Source organism: Lissotriton vulgaris, chromosome 5 (genome assembly GCF_964263255.1).
Source record: "Lissotriton vulgaris chromosome 5, aLisVul1.2, whole genome shotgun sequence".
Lineage (NCBI taxonomy): Eukaryota > Metazoa > Chordata > Amphibia > Caudata > Salamandridae > Lissotriton > Lissotriton vulgaris.
In genome coordinates, this window is record NC_141693.1 from 1923264158 (window position 1) to 1923284865 (window position 20708).

At 46.8% G+C, this 20708-nt stretch overlaps 1 protein-coding gene across 1 annotated transcript in view; it reads left to right on the plus strand.

Annotated features, from left to right (window-relative positions):
- Positions 1 to 20708, plus strand: part of LOC147717735 (complement C4-B-like) — a 643152-nt gene that overhangs the window by 142836 nt on the left and 479608 nt on the right. Inside the window, exons 7-8 of the mRNA XM_086919877.1 lie at positions 9481 to 9568; positions 17802 to 17907. Of these exons, the coding sequence (XP_086776003.1) occupies positions 9481 to 9568; positions 17802 to 17907 (194 nt within the window). The remainder of the gene's footprint in view (positions 1 to 9480; positions 9569 to 17801; positions 17908 to 20708) is intronic.

The window sequence follows — 20708 nt, forward strand, 5'->3', positions numbered from 1 at the left end:
AACTTAAAGCCTCACTAAAACATCCATATACTTGACCCCTGACCTGCCCCCTCCCCTAAGATTCCCTGAACCCGCCCCCACCCTGACATTACAATTTACACAACAATACAAAGCATTGCATTAAAAATAACCCCTTTAATTCTACACTTCACTTAACCAACATCCTCTGCCTACCTCGCTACAACAGTAAATCCACAAACGTGTCTAACTTAACTTAAAGTAACCTGCCTACCCTTTCCCTGTCAATAAACCCAACTTCAACAATGACCAAAAACTTCTGCCAACGCTGGAAAACTTCCCATAACCCCGCACTGCAGGTGTTCCAAGCAACAATACGTGCTACCCCTTGCTCACCTGTCTCAGTGAAAGCCAGCCAAAGCCAAAAAGATAAATGAAAAATTATGCCACAAAAAGAAAAAAGATTGTGGGAAAGAGGGTGGGAAAAGAAAGTAACTACAAAAAAGCTCCCAGCCAACAGGTCACCAAACCTAAAATGGTGGCAAGTAGCAGAAGCCCAAAGCCCCTATAGTTGGGCTATAAAACAAAATAGCCCAAAAAAACAAAATGGACGACTTGTTGCCCACTCCAAGCCCCTCCCAAACAGCCCGGGGGCGGGAGACCTCTCTGCAGTCGGCTACCCCACAGACCCCCTTGCGAGAGAGAGGGGGAGCAGACCACAAACCATTTTGTTCTGTGTAATAGGCCGCTTTATTTAAACAGGTGCACATAACATTAAAACATCCCCGGCAACTGCAGTACAAAGCCTAAAGCCTCACTAATACATCCATATACCTGACCCCGCCCCGCCCCGAAGATCCCCTGACTCTGCCCCTACCCTGACATTACAATTTACATGACAATATAAAGCATTGCATTAAAAATATCCCCTTTAATTCTACACTTCACCTAACCAACATCCTCTGCCTCTCTACAACAGTAAATCCGCAAACATGTCTAACTGAACTTAAAATAACCTGCCTACCCTTTCCCTTTCGATAAACCCAACTTCAACAATGACCAAAAACTTCTGCCAACGCTGGCAAACTTTCCATAACCCCGCCACCCAGAAAGTGGGCGGAGAGAATCTACCTCAGCTTTCTGCCCCCTAAAACAGGCTAGCCAACCTATGTCTTATGTGAAATGCTTCTGTAAGTTCAGGCACTTGAACAAAACCTCCCTGATCTCCAATAAATATAAATCCATACCTAACCTTGATAAATGCACACCGTCATCTCTAAAAAACTCAACTGACTCAAAACAAATGTCTTTATGGCTAACTCTCCCAAACGGTCCCAGGATGCTTGTTTCCAGTCCAGGGAAGACATGGCTTGGCAGTTCGGGCTGGACTGTTCCCATGAGGCACAGGGTCAGACTGATTTGCATATGGCCATGTCTGAACTGGGGTGATGGAGTAAGCTGAAGAATGATGATGGTTTAAACCCAGATCAGTTGATTGGGGGTGAGTGTTTGGTTTGCTCAAGCGCTCCGTCCATCATCCCCTTTGGTATCACTTTGTTCGCCCTAAGTTGGCTGGGTATGCCCAGACGTGGGTCACTTGCTTACTTTTCCCCTGGATTCAAACTAGCCTGGCTGATTAGCCTGAAACCAGTCCCCGGATGCTTGTTTCTGGTCCAGGGAAGACATGGCTTTACAGTTCGGTCTGGACTGTTCCCATGAGGCACAGGGTCAGACTGATTTGCATATGTCCATGTCTGAACTGGGCTGGTGGAGTGAGCTAAAGAATGATGATGGATTAAACCCAGATCAGTTGACTGGGGGTGAGTGTTTGATTTGCTCAAGCGCTCCGTCCATCATCCCCTTTGGTATCACTTTGTTCGCCCTAAGTTGGAAGGGTTTGCCCAGACGTGGGTCCCTTGTTCACTTTCCCCCTGGATTCAAGCTAGCCTGGCTGATGACGGCTGATTAGCCAGGAACCGGTCCCAGGATGCTTGTTTCCGGTCCAGGGAAGACATGGCTTGGCATTTCGGGCTGGACTGTTCCCATGAGGCACAGGGTCAGACTGATGTGCAAATGGCCATGTCTAAACTGGGGTATGCCCTTTGGTATAACTCTCCCAAGACCCAAGCTTCTACAAAAACTGGGCATTTCAATATTCATCTTCCACCTAGCTTTGTCAATATCACTCGGGTGCAGGGCACCCCTCAACACCCTGCGTGGGACAAATTCAATCCACAGCACATGTTATGTTATGTTATGTTATAAAATATTTTATTACGCGCTCTGCTACTACAGAGTATCCTGGCGCGATATGTAGGCACTAAACTGACCCAGTCCAAAAAGAAAGAAGCAGAGAACTAGATACTAAGATTAAAAAGATGGGTTTTTAGCCCTTTCTTAAATCCTGCCAATGTAGTTGCTGATCGCAGAGAGAGCGGCAAGGCATTCCAGGCCCGTACTGTTTGGACTGAAATTGACTGACCGCCCAGTCTCGCATATCTGATTTTAGGCATAGACATCAGACGAAGATTGGCCGATCGAAGAGCACGATGAGGCGTGTAAAAGGAAAACCTCTTGTGCAAATATTGTGGGCCTTGCTGGTGCAGGGCCCGAAAGGCCAAAACCAATGATTTAAACATAATGCGATGCGCCACAGGGAGCCAGTGGAGCTCACGAAGATGGGCACGCGCACTAGTTCTTCGAGGAAGATGGAACAGAAGTCGCACGGCCGCGTTCTGAATGATCTGCATTCGCTTTATAAGGTATTTAGGGAGACCACTATAGAGTGCATTGGCATAATCAAGCCTTGACAGAATCAGAGCACGCAAAACAGTCTCCTTCGCCTCCCTATGGAGAAGTGGAAGGAATCGCTTGAGTGACTTTAGGGTCGCAAAACAGGTTGCAGTAAGTTTTTTTAGATGGGCTTCAAACTTAAGATCCTGTCCAAACCAGACCCCCAGGTTTTTGGCCGGGCCTCCATGGTAGCTAGGGCATGCAAGATCTGTCGGCCAAATAAGCTCTCTAAAATTGGCCGGAAAATTGCCATAGAATAGTAGCTCAGACTTGTCCTCGTTGCATTTAAGCTGGGCTGAGACAAGCCAACGGAAGACATGGGTCAAACAAGAACAGACCGTCTGAGCGTCTAAGCAGTCCTTAGGCCAGGTGAACAACAGCTGCGTGTCGTCAGCGTATGACATTATTTTGGCTCCCCACTGCTCAGCCAGATAGATCAACGGAGTCATGTAAACGTTGAACAGCAGTGGGCTCAACGTCGAGCCCTGTGGTACCCCGGTGGTGAGCTTCTTGGGTGATGAGGAAAAAGGAGGCAACCATACCTGCTGCGACCGCTCAGACAAAAACGAGGACAGCCAGGCCAGAACCGCACCCGACAGCCCCACCTCTGCCAGCCTAGTCAGCAACTGGGCATGGGGCACCGTGTCGAAGGCGGCAGATAAGTCTAGCAAAACCAGGACCGCTCTGCCGCCTCCGTCAAGACACTCCCTAATGGCCTCTGAGACTTCCACCAGAGCCATTTCAGTACTGAAAGCAGCACATGGCATCCTGCCCACTGTTCTTTTAATAAGGTCAAATCGTTCTTCATTGCCCTCATCAAAGCAACCTCTTTTTCTCTGCACAAGTCATTTTCCCCAAGATGAACCAACAAAACATCTGGGCACCGGCCCCCCACCATCCGTCTGTTCAGAAAAGTCCTTCCACAGCATACCCCCTTTTCTTCTCCAGACAACTTGAAACAAACGGCCATTGAGACCCAGGTGGGCCCCAAAATAACTCTGGGGCGCCTGTATGTGCGCCCATTTGACAAAAGAGTGCCCCACTATCCAAATGGTCAATTCATCCTCGTGGGGGCTGGGCACAGAACCTGAAACGAGAAAAAGTAGAATGAGACTCCCAAATGGGGAGATGACGCATGCGCCTAACACGTATCCCGTCTAACATAGCGCAGAAGACCAGTACCCTAATTGCACGATATCCTCCCGGGCCCAGCCCCTGTTGCACTCTTCTGTTGCCGCTCCAATCCGAAAAGAATGAGTCCCATAAAGCGCCTCATCCAACCCAATGTGTTGTAATGCTTTCCACAACACCATCCCCAGCTGATAGTCTTTAACCTTGTGCCCATTTAAATGTTTAAATACCGCCCCATCCCTGGACCCACCTGACAAAGCGAACCAGCGCCAGGCCCACCGAAGCGGGCATTTCACCGGAGGAGCTGCTGCCTCTAACTTGACCCATCTGCCTTTTCCTCTCTGGTCTGTTTTGGATCTAGCCAGCCAAATCTGTAAACCTGACTCTTGTGGAGACATTTCCTGCCACACTACCCCCCACCCCCACCGTCCTTGTTGCCCAGAAGTTCAGACACCCTAAATGCCCCAAAAAACATCCAAAGTTTAAGTTTATTTATTTTTGCATAGTTAACTAAAACCATTGCAATATTAACACCTAAAAGAATAAAATGTTAAACAGACATTCAATATGATTTCATCCACCTTAGCTGCCTTTTTACTTGCTACAGTTACTAAAGAAAAATCTTTGTTAAAACCATTTAAAACCCAAATTACAGTTAATTATACTTGTTAAAGAATGTCATTAGCTCACTGGATGCTGTGATGTACAGTTTCAGATTTTCTTTACTCCAGCCACGCTTGCCCATTTGTCAAATCGTTCAAATTATCTCAACGTGTTGCAAGGGTTATCACATAAGGGTCGAGAACAAGCAAGTCTCAAACTCATCTTTGCAGACCGCCGGTAAAACTTCAATCACCGGTGCCAAAGTCTGCCAAGAAAGCGGTCTCCGCAGATGCCGCCCCCCAACTTGCTCCCTGGCTCACCCCTCGAGTATCCTTCTACCTTGTCCCCCCACCGACGGATGGTAACCCCATAGTAATTTCCCCATGAAAGCTATGCCCGCCAGTTTCCCGGTGATTGTTACCCTGGATAAACACCGCTCAATGAGATCGAGAATGAATTAAATTACATCTTTTGACCGCCGCCAGACCTCAACGTTCCGCCGAGCACCTGATGCTAAGAAGTCCCACCAAGCCAATCTGTATCAATCAATCAATCAATCAAGACATTTATAAAGTGCACTACATACCTGTGAGGGTCTCAAGGCGCTGGGGGGTGGTGGGTGCTGCTACTGATCGAAGATCCAGGTATTGAGGAGTCTTCTGAAGGCCAGTAGGTCTTGGGTCTGCCATAGGTTGGTGGGGAGGGTGTTCCAGGTCTTGGCGGCGAGGAGGGAGAAGGATCTGCCGCCGGTGGTCGTTCTTCAGACGCGTGGGACCGTGGCGAGGGCAAGGCAGGCGGAGCGGAGCTGGCGGGTGGGAGTGTAGAAGCCGAGTCGTCTGTTGAGGTATGCTGGGCCGGTGTTGTGAAGAGCTTTGTGCGCGTGGTGGAGGAGCTTGAAGGTTACCCTCTTGTTGACGGGGAGCCAGTGTAGGTCTCTCAGGTGGGGCATGATGTGGCTGCGACCGGGGAGGTCAAGGATCAGGCATGTAGAGGCGTTCTGGATGCATTGCAGCCATCTCAGGAGCTTGGCCGATGTTCCTGCATAGAGGGAGTTTCCGTAGTCCAGCCTGCTGGTGACGTGGGCCTGGGTGACTGTTTTTTACTCATTTCGGTGGGGATCCACTTGAAGATCCTGCGGAGCATTCGGAGGGTGTTGAAGCTGTATGAAGAGACAGCATTGATCTGCTTAGTCATGGAGAGGGTGGAGTCGAGGATGACCCCTAGGTTGCATGCATGGTCGGTGGGTGTCGGTGCTGTTCCCAGTATTGTCGGCCACCAGGAGTCATCCCAGGCTGAGGAGGTGATGCCGAGGATGAGGACTTCCGTCTTGTCTGAGTTCATCTTCAGTCGGCGGTTCTTCATTCATTCGGCGACGTCCTTCATTCCTTCGTGGAGGTTGGTTTTGGCGGTGTGTGAGGGTCTTTAGTGAGGGAGAGAATCAGCTGGGTGTCATCGGCGTAGGAGATGATGTTGAGGTTGTGCTGTCGGGCGACGTGGGCGAGGGATGCCATGTAGATGTTGAACAGCATCAGGCTGAGGGAGGAGTCCTGGGGTACGCTGCAGATGTTCTCGGTAGCCTTGGAGTGGAAGGGGGAGGCGGATGCTCTGAGTTCTGCCAGAGAGGAAGGATGTGGTCCAATCCAGGGCCTTCTCTTGGATTCCGGCGTCATGTAGGGGTGTTCATAGTGTGTGGTGGAAGACCATGTCGAAGGCGGCTGACAGGTCCAGGAGGATGATGACCAAGTAGCTGCTGACAACAAGCCTACCACCAATTATAGCATCCTACGTTGCATACGTACCACAAATGAGCGGGCATTGGCGTCCCCATCCTATCTGCCTCCATTGCCAGCCCACGGTATCTCCCCCACTGTGAACAAGACAAAGCATCGGCTATGTCATTGTCCACACCAGGTACGTGTAAAGCCCTGAAAGCAATGTCATGCCTCAGGCACCTCAAAACAAAAACTCTTAACAACTTCAGAATTTGCTCGTCCCTCGCTGATTGCCTATTCACAATCTCGACCACTGCCATGTTGTCTATTCTAAACAAAACCTTCTTGTGAGCCAATTTCTCCCCCAAAATATTATTGCAACCACTAAAGGGAAAAACTCCAAAAAGGCTATGCTGCTGCCTCCACTTTTCCACAGTAGCGGCCACTGCTCTGCACACCATCTTCCCTGCCAATAGAGGCCAAAGCCTTTGCTGCCTGTCGCATCAGAAAGAATTTTCACGTCCCAAGTGACGTCATCCTCCCTTGCCAATGGCACTCTATTAAATGACAGCAGAAAAACAGTCCAGATCCTCAAATCCTCTTTCACTCCAGCCGAAAGGTGCACATGGTGATGAGGTAAGTGGTGTCCTGCTAGTGCACGCCCCAGTCTCCTACAAAAAGTCCTCCCAGCCCGGACCACCCTTCACACAAAATTGAGATGTCCTAACAGTACTTGGATGTCCTTGACAGTAACTTTATCTTTTGACAGCATTGTTCTCAACAAATCCAACATTTTCTCCTTTTTCTCTGTTGGCAAGCAAGCCCGCATTGCCACAGAGTTGATTTCTATGCCCAAGAAAGACAGGGCTGTGCTGGGTCCCATTGTCTTTTCCGGTGCCAAAGGCACCCCAGGTTCCTCTGTTAGCTCATGGAAAGTGTCCAGTGCTGCATGGCATTCCGTGGAGCCCAGCGAACCGACAAAGAAGAAATCGTCCAAATAGTGTGTCACCAGATGGTGACCAGTGCCCTGTGGTGATTACCTCGTAATACTCATGTTTATGTGCTGGGTCACCAGCCAGAAGTGTCAATTCCAGCCACACTGTTTCCTCGTACACAAATCTGCATTAGTCACACTCAGGCCTAAAATACCAGTGAAGCATTGTGAGAGTACGGTGTTTTAATCCCAGGGCTTCTGAAACTACTGGCCTACTTAGTCTTTAAATGCCACTTCTAACATTTAACACTTACTATATAAGAAGTCAAAGTAGCTAGTTTAAAATAGTTGAGTCTGCTGAGTGCCTTGAAAGTGGGTGAGAAGTGAGAGCTACAGCTCCTCACCTCCAACTGACTCTTCCTCAGGCTCAGACTTTCAAGCACTCTCAACATGGACGTGGCTAATCTGAAAACACTCAGGAATACATGCATCAAACTCCTGTTTTGCGATTCCAAATTTGCGATTTTTACCGAATCGCAAATAAGGAATCGCAAAACGGGATGCATTATTGAAAGTGCACAATATTTGCGATTCGGTAAAAATCGCAATTTTTACCGAATCGCAAATATTATGCGAATTCCAATTTGCGATTTCGCAATTCCCATTGATTCCTATGGGCCAAAAGGCCCATAGGAATCAATGGTAATTGCGAATTCGCAAATTGGAATTCGCAAAATGTTGATTAATTCCATGGGTGCAGGGGGGGTCCAAATGGACCCCCCCCTGCACCCCTGAAATGTATTTTCAAATGGATGTTTCACACACACATGTCCTAAGGACATGTGTGTCTGTAACATGACAGTGTTTAAAATGCTAATTTGAGCATTTTAAACATTTTTCGCAAATTACCACGAGGTTCAACCTCGTGGTAATTTGCACTTGCAATCTTCAAAATCGCTATTTTTTTAATAATGATGCATTGCATTTAAGGAATCGCAAAATTGCGATTCCTTAAATGCAATTGCATTTTAGAAAATCGCAAAATTAGCGATGTTCAACTAAAACAAATGATGCATCTCAAAAAGCATTTTTGGAATCGCAAACGGCCGATTTTAAGGAAGCGCACCGTTTGCGACTCCAAAAATGCTTGATGCATGTGGGCATCAGTGTACATAGAGTCACTCAGGCACACTATCTACCCATTCCAGGCAGACGTGCAGGACCACCACGAGCTGGCAGAGTCCTCCCCTCAACACATACTCCGGCCTGGCACAGAGGGCAGAACGCATTCACCAAACATTATTACAGCATTCAGATGCATGGCGTCAGCATTGAACTACTTAATATCAATCAGTCTAATATCTTAGATGGAGGCGGGTGAGTCTGTGTTATATCAGTCTTATGAACTTGATGGGTGCAATGAAAGAGAGCCTGGTCATATTACCAGCCCTCCCCATGCCACTGCAGTCAAGCTATCCTGCCTGATGATTGGTGATACCCCAAAACCAGTCCCAGGATGCTTGTTTCTGGTCTAGGGAGGACCTGGCCTGGCAGTTCGGGCTGGGCTGTTCCCATGGGAAGCAGGGTCAAGACTGATTTGCATAGAGTTGGGTTTAAACTGGAACGGCAGGTGAGCAAAAAAAACAATGGATTTAGGCCCAGATCTCTGTACTGGGGGTGAATGTTTGACATTGTTAAACATTTTGTCTACATCAGGAAATAAATCGCATCTCATAAGCAGAGTCAGGTTTCAGTGGGCCAGATGCTTGATGTCTTTAGGATAATGTGGCTGCGTCAGAAATTTATGCCTGAGACTTCCTGGCAGAATCCGCAGCAGGGACCACTCAGTCTTTATCCTTCCAAGTTCAATAAATAAGTACCGAACTCACAAGGCTGCAGACGCAAGGGATATATAAATAAGTTATTAACATAGAGCAGGGGATCAGTGGCAAAGTCAAGGTTCTGAGCGACATAATTGATAGCTCCAGGTTTGCTCTCATCTATTTGATGTCACTCAGAACCCCTCGATGAAAAACATTCCCTTTATTCACTGTTACCCATCTATAATTCTATATGATACTCTCCAGCGGCAGGCAATGCATCTTCTGTGACGGGACTCTCCTGGCCCATCTGCTTTGTGCAAATTAGTGCGTTTCCATTCCATTTTTCCTTCACTTCACATTGTAATTCAGAATTTATAACAGATAAAATGCACTGCAAGGGCCAGTATGCAAAGTTTAAACTTGACATGCATGAACTTCTCATGAATAGTGGCATACATCTTCTGATCAGAGCCCTGCAGCTCCCAGGGACCATCTATAATACCTCTCCCCTTCCTCTTATGTATAGTGTTGCCCAACTTCGAGGTGAAGATCCTTGTCGACAAGCCGTACTTCCTGCTCTCAGAGGAGGCGTTTGACTTCATCGTGGAAGCCAGGTACTGTGCACTGGGCTTGGGGAGCTCAGAGGGTGGGCAGGCTGCCATTGGATTGTTGCTCTGGGTGCCTCTTGCCCAGAAGAAAGGACTAAAGCATTCAGCATTCATTGTTTAATTTTATTTAAGGAAGTCATAAAGGCTTACTAATCGCTACAACCTCAAGATGCTACTACATGAAGCCTTGCTATGATACAAAGCCTCTCAAAGTCAGTAGCAAGCCATGGGTTTTAAAAACAGAAGGCACCGTTTTTGCTCCCTGTGCAATGTGCTTGTATACTGTGCTCGTGTGATAACAGGTTCTACTGTGTTCTTATGATAACAATTTCCAGAAATGAATCTCTACTTTTTTACTGTGACAGTTGTACATTAGCTTAAGTGAATCCCAGTTATTCCTGCTTTTACTGTAAAAGTAGCTAAATAGTATACAACCGGCTTACTCTATCATAATAGGTTAATTGTGGAATAAGATTTCCTTGTGAAAACCTCCAATACACATGTAAAATGAAATTTTAGCATAAAAGCGTTTTATATATGTTTAGCAATGGCTCCCCATTCTAAAATGTTCTCAATTTGTCCCCTGGTGCAAATAGATTTCTGTGATAAGAACTGGTACAAAATGCATTTCATAATACGCAGGCAGAAAAATTGTCTTTACTCTGTTCTGCACCAGTGCAAAGTTTTGTTAAATACAGGTTCTTGTCTCCAGTTATTGGTTTAATTTGGCACATCACTGTTTTCTGTAAACAGCCCTTTGCTTGCTCTAATTGAATCACTTGCACTAACTCACTCGACAACACTTGTTTATAAAACAAAATGGCAAGTCTCGAAAAAGGCTGTCCTATCTAGGTGAAACGACTTGATGCGCCTAAGCATCGCAAGAGTTTTTTTGTTTTTTTTAACAAAAGCTGCTCTCGGCTGTCTCGCTGTGCTGGTTGAGTGCTGAGTGTTGACGGTCTCTTACTCTTGCAAGCCTTCCAATCACCCTGATACATAAGATGCAGGTGAAACCCCCATCATGTTGATACAGGTTCCTATCCACAAAGTTTGTACCTTGAGTTCTGGTTATGTCTTATGAACGTATTTAGAGTTTGGAGGATGGGATACTCCGTCACAAACATGGTGGATAACATGTGTCATATTCCAAGTGCATTATAGCCTTTGGCACTTGTAATATGGTGGACAGGATACGCGTTGCATACTAGCCCATCTGCCCAAGCTCTAAATGAGGCCCTTAGTACTTCCTGACTGTCAGCCTTAGTAATCAATAGGGCCTTTAGAGGAAGCACTACTGCTGGTGCAACTAAATCTCCACAAAAAAGCACTCAATTAATTGACATTTTGGCACCCAATTCAATCCTAGATGGATGAACAGGAGGAAGAATGACAGTGAATCAAACTCAGAAAGAAGTAAAAAGAATGCCCAGGACCATGCTTGAAGGCATCTTCAGACTACTGGCACCAGGACCAGCTCTCCCGTGCTGCTGCACCACCCTGCTTTCGCCCTGTTTTTCTGAGTGCTTTTGACATCATTTTTTTATTGCTTTCTCCTTCCTTCCTTTACCCCATTTTCTGAGTGCTTTCTTTAGTTTTCCCCTTGTTTTTTACTGTTTTCTCCTTCCTCTTCTCCGTTTTTCTGAGTCCCTTCTCCTGTTTTTGCCTCGTTTTTCACTGCTTTCTCAAAGTGCCTTGATACCCTCACTCTGAATAGAGTCTCCCTCCTACACGAGCTCATCCTTGCCAAGTACCATGCATCAGTCGTTACACTCATGCATTTTAATGCTGGTGTCCACATCAACGTGCTAAAATACTGAGCGCTACTCTATTCACATAAAGCAGCCAGCACACTGTGTGATTTGGCAGCCCAACATCATTTAACATTATTCGTTCACTGATTCAGCCGGGCGGGTGGGAGGCTTTATATCAATGGTGCCAATTTTAAATGAGACTTGGGTATGTTTTGTGTTAAGTTTTCAGTGGCCTCCTATTCTTGTAGGGACCTCGAAAACGTGGGCAGGGAAGACCACATTGCTGCCTGGCAGATGTTAACGACTGGAACTCCATGTGCTAACGCAGAGGTTGCAGCTTTAGCTCTTGTGAAATGAGCATGCAAACCATCAGAGAGTTGCTTCCAATACAATGCTCAGCAGATTTAAATGCAGAGCATGATCCATCTGGAGATGGTCCACTTCTGCACAGCCTTGCCCTTCTTTGCACGCAACTAAAGCAAGCAGAGATTTCAGAAAGATATCCCTTAACAGTTCCCTGGAACAAAGCTCTGCAGGGCAAGGGAAAGGACGAGCAGGAGAACCTGAAAATTGGGGGGCAGAAAGTGGATCAATGTGTCTTTCTGTACACCATGACACCAATTCTGCCGAACGGCAGGTGTAAACCATCTTGGTAGAGGGACGCCTGACTGCCAAGGCCAAACAGGCCTTTTATCCTACCGGGCGGTACCCTGGTTGAACTTAGCCCTGAAGACAGTTTTGGAAGGCCAGTGGCATTCCTGGTGCCGCTTACACCTTCACCAGGTGTCCATGGTTAACTACGTAAGATACAGCGACACATCAGAAGAGAGAACAAGATGAATGGAAGGAGAAAGTAGAGAGAAAGCGATCAGAGATGGAGAAGATAGGGAGGAGAGACAGAGAATGGCTAGAAAGAGAGAGATAGCTTGAGCAGGCACGGCCGGCACGGGTAACAGCGGTGGGGTGGCGGAGTGGAAGGAAGTCAACAGACGATGGGATAGGGAAAATTAAATAAATGTAAACATCTACTTACCTTGCGCTCACCGCATCGCTGAGTTGGCGATGCGGGGAGAGCGCAAGGTAAGTGTTAAAAAAGAAATGCTACCCCCTTCGTCTGTTGACTTCCCCTCACACTACCCCGGCACTGCCTCACCCCTGCCCCTCCCTGCCGCCCTTACCTGTGCCGGCCACGCCTGAGCTTGAGGAGATGAAAGGAGTGGGGCTAATTCAAGCATTTTTGCTCGGACTGCTTTTGGTTCCCCAATCTAGATGTGACTTTCACTCTTCCCGAGGAGGTCTTACGTAGATCTTACATATTATTTCTTAGCACTATTATGAGAATAAAATGAGCTTTGTGATTTGTGATGTAAGGTGTAAAACAAAGTGTGAATTCACTTGCACATTTACATGAAACTGATCTTTTTCTCTAAGTTACACTATATGGATATAGAATATATGAACTATTGATAAAGTATCAACCTATAAAAAAGCATCATTATACTTTGAGTGTATGAAAATGAAATAGCAAACAAAATAATGCATTGTAAAATTATAAATACAGGCTAGTGAAAAAATGAATAAATATATGCTTTGATGGTGAACAAGATCAGAAAGGAGGCAAGCATATGGCAAATCTGTGTACTGATGTGAGTGGATGGGGGTACGTTCTGCCATAAACTAACTGTTTGATGTGCGTGGAGGGTGGCAAGGTCTGTCAGTAAATATGCCCAATTACATATGGAGAATATTTTTGGCTGTGAGAGAGCCACTGCCCTGCTTCCTATAGAGACTTCTAGCTGCAGATTCCTCACCATTTCAATATTCCTCAGTCGTCAGACTGAATCCGCAAACTTTTCAGCAGCACTTCTGTGCACAGTTAAGTGGTGTTTTGTGGCTCAACATTTATGCCGTTCCACTCCAGATATGCAATGTTATGTTAACCCCATTCGTTACAGCACAGACCAAATCCACCCGGAAGGAATATCCCAATGCTATGCTGATATAGACTAGCAACAGCTGAACTAATCGACTAGAATAGCCATGTTTTTAAAAGATTTTTTAACTTTCCAAACTCTGAGTAAAGTTGGATATGCAGAGTTAGTTTGTTTCAGTTTCAGTGGAAGGCAGAGAGATAGGAGAACGACCTACCACAATAACTGGCAGTGCGCATTCGCAGAATTTGCAAAAAGGCTTTGGGGCACATGCATTAAGCTAGGTAAATCGATTCCTTAATAGCAATTGCCTATTCATGTAGATTTTGCAAAAATATTTGTGATTCCTACACATTCCTTAATTTCAAACCCCAAATTGCGATTCGCAATTAATGAATGCCTTCCCATTCACTCCTTTAGGCCCATAGGAGTGAATGGGAAGCCATTCGAAATTTGCGAGTACCAAATAGGTACTCGCAAATTACGAATGCAACTTGAAAGGTGCTAGGGGGCCTTAAAGGCCACCCTGCTGCACCCCCAAATTTGGCATGTAAACTCATGTGACGCACACATATTCCCAAAGGGGATATGTGTAAACCACATAGCACTTTGAAAAATTTCCTTTTGTGCATTTTTCTAAGTTTTTGCAAATTACCATCAACTTGCAGTTGATGGTAACTAGTGTTTCCTAAGTGCAAAGTCACATTTAGGAAAGGCTTTGATGCATCCCAAATGCGATTCCCTAAAAGCATTCACAATTTAGGTAATCACAAAATTTGTGATTACCTATATTGCAAATGGGTTTTGGGTTGAGGCATCCCAATTGCCTAAAAACTGGTCGCAAAGGGGCCGAGTCTACGAATCAGCCTGTTTGCGAACGGTATTTAGGTTGATGTATGTGTCCCTTTGAGTTTAGAACTTAAAGGTCTGGTTGGGTTATACAGTCTGAACCTGTTTTGCAGGTAAGACGGATCATTCACATTTAGTGAGATGTGTAAGACAGCTTATCTTAAAGATAAGCCTTTTCCTGATGGATAACCAGTGCAAAGAGTTCAGAATCATCAGAGCAAACGAGTATCTAGATGGAAGATTGCCAATCAGTCTGGCTGCCATGTTTTGTACCACTTGTAGTTTGGACAACAGAGCCTTGTTTGCAACAACCAATAATGCATTGCCGTAGTCTAAACAACGTGTTATTAAGGCTTGCCCCAGTGTTTTGCTGGAAGCTGGAGGGAGTCAAGGAAAAGCTTTTTTCGGTAATCACATGGAGGTGAAGCAGGTTCTTCACATAGTAGATATATGCTCTTTTATAGAGAAAGCGAGATCTAACTTCATGACCAGGTGTTTTGCTACTTGCTTTGTGGACAGGACTTGCCCCAGTTTGGAAGGCTACCAGTCTGGCTTCCATAAATCCTAATCTTTGCCAAGTAGGAATATCTCATTTTGTCCTCCATGCAATAGTAGACAGTTATTAGACATCCAGAAAACTATCTTCTTCATACAATCAGAGAAGCAGGATTTAACCCCTGCTAGATAGACCAAAAGAGATGACCAATTGTGTCTCATCAGCATATGTGATTGCCTCGAAACCACATGCCTTGATGAGCTGTGCCAGAGTGGCAACATAGACGTTGAATAACATAGGGCAAGGTGTGGAACCCTATAGTACCCCTTTGTCAACAGGCGTGGTGTGAGATTTAAAGAGGTTCAGAGAATTGGATTGGGTTAGATCTTTTACAAAGTTGATGAATCATTTGAGCCCCTTACCATAGACTACAATGTTATGCAGCCTATGAATGAGAATCCCATGCATCGAGGGATGCCCTCACATCTAGAAGTAGTAGCGTTGCTAGGATGCCTGCATCCAGGGACAATCTAATAGTGTCCATGACAGCGACTAGCACTGTCTCTGTGCTTTAGCATGCTCTAAAACCAGAGTGGGAGGGGCAAGGAGCCAGTGTTTTTACAAGGGGCAGAGAGATGCATGTGTATGATGTTCTCCAGAGGTTTGTAGAAGAGGGAGTAGCGAAATGGACCGGTAATTTGATGTGATGCCTGGGTCAGCGCTTGGCTTCTTAAGCATGGGGGAGACTAGAGCAGTTTTCCATGCAATGGGGACTGGAGCTGAGTTCATGGAGAAGTTAAAAAGGGACATTATGGAAGGAGTGATTAAGCTGGAGATGCTTGCCATAATGCTGGGTGGCACAGGTCCAGTGGGGATGCTGATTTGACTGATTCGAGCATCCCCACCATGCCAACTGCAACTGCCCTGTTGCTCATTTTACAGACTAGCACCCCATATTGTCAGCCAGTCCAACCTCAGCAAGGTGTTAAGCAGTTTTGCGGTTGTGGTGCTCACCACCCCTGTGTTCAAGGTCAATTGACCACCCAGTCCACTCTTCCCCCTGCAGCCCCACCTGCCACACCCGTTTAAGAGCCCTTAGTGGAGCCCAGCTACCTAATAAGAAGGAGAATCTGATGGTTCTTGCCCGGTTGGCAGGTCACAATATGGCAGGTGGATCCTGAAAATTGTTGGGAAGGGGTATGCCCTACCCTTCATTTCCATGCCACTACATCTTCCACCATCCCTCTATGACTGTCGTAAGATCATCTGTCCCTTTTGTGGCAGGAAGAGCAAGTTCCTTTAGCCAAGGGGCCTATAAAGAGTGTGGCTGCACCAGAATTAGGCTGTGGTTGTTATTACTGCTACTTTCTGATGCCAGTGAAGGATGGAGGCCATCGTCCTATTTTAACCCTGAGCATACTCATCGCCTTCATTCAGAAGGAAAAAGTCAAGATGCTCTTGCTAGCCTAGGTCTGGTCTGCACTCGACCCTGGAGACTGGATTGTGGCATTGTACCTGCAGATACCTATTTCCATATACCCATCCAACATGCCCATTGCCACTACCTGGGATTTGCGGTGGGACTGGAGCGTTTCCAGTTCTCTGTGCCCCCCATCCCGGTTTCCCCACTGCACCCCAGGAGTTAAGGAAAGTGATGGTGGTGGTAGCAGCAAACCTTTGAAGGCAAGTTGTCCCATTCGTCTCTCTACCTTGATGACTGGCTGTTGAAGGTGAGCTCACTCCAGGCAATCGTCAACAACCTTCAGACAATGACGAAGCCTCTGTGATCTTTGGGATTCACTATGAGAGTGCCAAAGTCATACCATAGAATCCTTCTCAGACACACCCCTTCATCTGAGTCATTCTGGTTTTGTCCAGCACATTCAGGCTATGGTTATCCGCTGTCCTGGATTTCAGTGAGGTCAACTCTGAGGCTACTGGGACTGATGGCCGCCTCATACATCCTGCAGGTCAAGCATTCCAGATGGCATATGCTGGTTCTGCAGTGGCATCTGAAGACTCAGTGAGCCCAATATCAAAGGAACCTCTCACACCACATCCACATCTCAGAGGAGACTCTAAAAGATCCACAATAGTGGTTACTTAACTGTGACTGGGTCAGCGGCAGACACCTCTACCCTACCCAGAGGTGACAGTGGTGACTGCTGCATCCCTTCTGGGTTGGGACGAGATGGAAGAGGCGGAGAACAGAGGCCTCTGTTTTCTGGGGGAAGCCCAGCTCCATCTGGAGCTGAGGACCATCTGCTTGGCGTTGAAAGCCTTACTACTGTCCTTCAAGGGTAGATTGGCACAGGTGCTCACACACAACACTACCTCCTGGTGGTACTGGAACAAACAGGTTGGGGAGCGGGGTTAGGTCATGGACACTGTGCCAGGAGGCCCAATGCCACTGGACCTCCAGTGAATTTTCCTTGGTGGCGAGCCACCTGGCAGGATAATTGAATCTCAGTGCGGACGAGCTCAGCCGTAGGCACCTAGCAGATCCCGAGGGGCAGTTTCACCTGCAGGTGACACAAGATCTCTTCTGCAAATGGGGAGAAACTTGGCTCGATCTGTTAACCACTGAGAATGAGCAGTAGCCACGGAGCCACTCTTGCCCAGAGTTCTCAAGGAGGTCAAGACTGACCAGCTACAAACAATGTCCCTGGATTAGGCACTGAGAGTAACTTTCTGGTTTGTGTCCATTCACACACCCATCTTCAATTAGATACTGACTTGGTATCTGTTCAGAAGGTGGGGAATCTGTGGCTAGGTTTCTTAATCAGAAGAACAAGTTACTTACCTAAAGTAATGCTCTTTTGGTAGAAACTCTGTCTAGCTGCAGATTCCTCACTGACTCTCCCATCCTCCCTGTTCTGTGATTAAACTCTATCCGTTAATAAGACCCAAGTCTAGGAATCTGCGCACTGCTCACAACCAATTTGCTATGGGGGCTCCACATCTGGGGGCGTAGACAGCCTCCAAAGAAATTTCCAGAGCACACGGGCGTCACTGCTGGCACACAGAAGTACAGCTAAAATGTTTCTGGATCCAGTTTGACACCTGGGGAATATTTAAAAGTTGAGGAATATGCAACTAGGTAGAGTCTCTACCAGAGAGAGAGTTCTCGAAGGTGTGTAACTTCTTCTTTGCAAGCTGGAAGGCAGAGCCTGTTTCAGACAGTACACCAATGAATCTAACTTCTCTTCCAGCTACGTCTATGGCAAGAGTGTTCAAGGGATCAGCTATGTGAGGTTCGCCATATTGGACGTAGATGGCACAAAGAAATTCCTGAGAGGCACAGAGCAGCAGATCAAGGTGAGTGGGTATGACTTGACTGTCTGGCTTGGCGCGTGTGTGGGTCCACAGAGCTCTGGGTCACCACAGGGCAATGGCAAAAGCACGGAGTAGATTGGCTACTCATCTTTGACAAATAGGGTGCTTCATTCAGGAGCAGTGAGTAGGTGCATCTACTCAGGGGATGACTCTATGCATTGCAAGCATCACCACTGTGAAAAAAGTTAAATGATGCTGACTATTTATATAAGTTTAAGTTTAGGTTTAAAAATGTGTATAGCGCACTACTCACCCAGAGGGTCTCAAGGCGCTTGAGGGAGGGGTGCTTTACTTATCGAATATCCAAGTTTTTAGTTGTTTTCTGAAGGAGAGGTGGTTCTGTGTAAGGCGGAGGTGGGTGGGGAGAGAATTCCAGGTCTTGGACGCTAAGTAGGAGAAGGATCTTCCCCCCATGGTGGATCTTTGGATGCGTGGAATTGCGGCGAGGGCTTGATTGGACGATCGTAGTTGGCGGGTGGGGGTGTAAAAGAACAGGCGCGTGTTGAGGAATTCGGGTCCTAGGTCGTAGAGGGCTTTGTGTGCGTGGGTGAGGAGGCGGAACATTATTCTCTTGTTGACGGGGAGCCAGTGGAGGTCTTTCAGGTGACCGGAAATGTGAGCTTGGCGGGGGATGCCTAGGATGAGCCTGGCCGAGGCGTTTTGGATGCGTTGGAGTTTTTCTGTAGTTTGGCTGTGGTTCCGGCGTAAAGGGTGTTTCCGTAGTCCAGTCGGCTTGTGACCAGTGCATGGGTGACCGTCTTTCTTGTTTCGATGGGGATCCAACGGAAGATTTTTTTGAGCATACGTAGGATGTTGAAGCAAGATGATGAGACGGCGTTGACTTGTCTGGTCATCGAGAGGGAGGAGTCCAGGATGAAGCCCAGGTTACGTGCGTGGTCCGTCGGTATGGGTGCGGTTCCCAGGGCCGGTGGCCACCATGAGTCGTCCCAGGCGGACGGGGATGATCCTAGGATGAGGACTTCCGTTTTGTCAGAGTTCAGTTTTAAACGGCTGTTCTTCATCCATTCGGCTACTTCTTTCATCCCTTCGTGTAGGTTGGTTTTGGCGGTGTTTGGGTCTTTGGTGAGGGAGAGGATCAATTGGGTGTCGTCTGCGTAGGAGATGATGTTGAGGTTGTTTCATTGCATGAAACTATTAGGCATGTTACTCAACTAAGTGATTGTAAGGCTATCAAAGTTGAAAACTTGAACTGACCCAGCCTAGCACAGGAACTGAAGTCCACATTGACAGCTCCCGCTCATTCTCCCAAACAGATCTTCCTCTCAATTGAGTTTCCAGGTAAATACAAGTAAAGAAAAATTAGAAATAAAAGAGTAATTTCTCCCTGTCCTGCTACTTTCGTCTTGAGAAATTGCAAGGTCATCAGGGTGCCTCTTGATCTTGATCCCAGTCTCTTAGCGAGGAATGGGTTCCCCAACTTGTCTTGATGCACCCAATATTTATCAGTCTCCTTTGACAGAAACCTTGATACACATATTTGGCACATTTATGGCTCCCTCTGGTGCACCGCCAGATCTCATTTATCAAAGAAAGCCTCCTGCTGGGTTACTCTCAGCACAACCATCCTTGACACCGTCTGTGCCACTTGTCCTCATTGTAGACTCTGGGGCCAATGCCCAACATGACTCATGATTCCCGCACCATGGTCCATGCCTGCACCTGACACGTCAACACCAGCCCCGATGACGCCCTAGGTGCTTATACGTCTGCTGAGATCATCCTCTCACTGCTCGCTGCACCAAGGTTTCATCTTACCCACATGAAGTGTCACTCATTTGCTTACCTTGGTCCTAAAATGCAGAATTTTCTCCATGCCTCTCTCAAGAATTGTAACCCCTTACTTGCCTTCTGTAAGAATCTGAAGACATGGCTTTTCCAGCTGCCCGCTGCGGTCTCCGTCAGCTGCTTCAATCCTGCGCCCTGAAACCCCTCAGCATAGCTGCGTGCATTATAAGTCCTTTACAATAATAATAATAATGATAATGCCAGAGGAGGACCCGATTGTCTAAAACTAATCTGACTCCAGCATGACCGAAGTCAAGACAAATGCTACAATCCATACCCTTTCCGACTCAGGTAGAACACCTTATATTGGGAAATCATCCACAAGCCGTCACAACTTGTTTGGCTCAGACTCTGACCAAACCAACATATTTTTAGAGCTGACAATAGGACTGATGTATAATACTATTGTACATGTATTTGCAGGAGGCTAGTGGTCTGGATATCTTCCCTGATACTGATTTGAATTCCCACTTGGTCATATAACATAAGAATCTGCTTCCTTTGCTATGGTCATCCAGTGTGCAGTCAAAGGTTTGGACATTCATCTTCCATCCATTGAGGTCAAGACAAATGTGATGACATGAGTTCTGTAAGCACAGCCCAGACAGGCATTTATAGAGAGACTTCTTTCTTTCATTGATGCACCCACTGACAGAATGATGGGCACCAGGGCCACACCTTGCTCTTATACGATGGTTAATAGGCAGGTGGCCAGACTTCACAAGCAGTCTCGCCAGCAATTTCACATCTTTCAAGGCTTCAGAAGGGATATAGCAGCAAAGACAATTCATAGGCCCTCTTCACTCAAGTAGTTGACCCCCACCGGTCTGTTTGAGGCCGGAGTCAGGGATCCAGCCTACAACGGTCCAGTATCCCATTCCCTCAACTTCAGCTCCCAAGCTGCTTTAGCACATGGCCACCCTGCAACAGGCAGAATAAGGTATCACCTCCAGGGGTGGCAGAGCATCACATCCTTA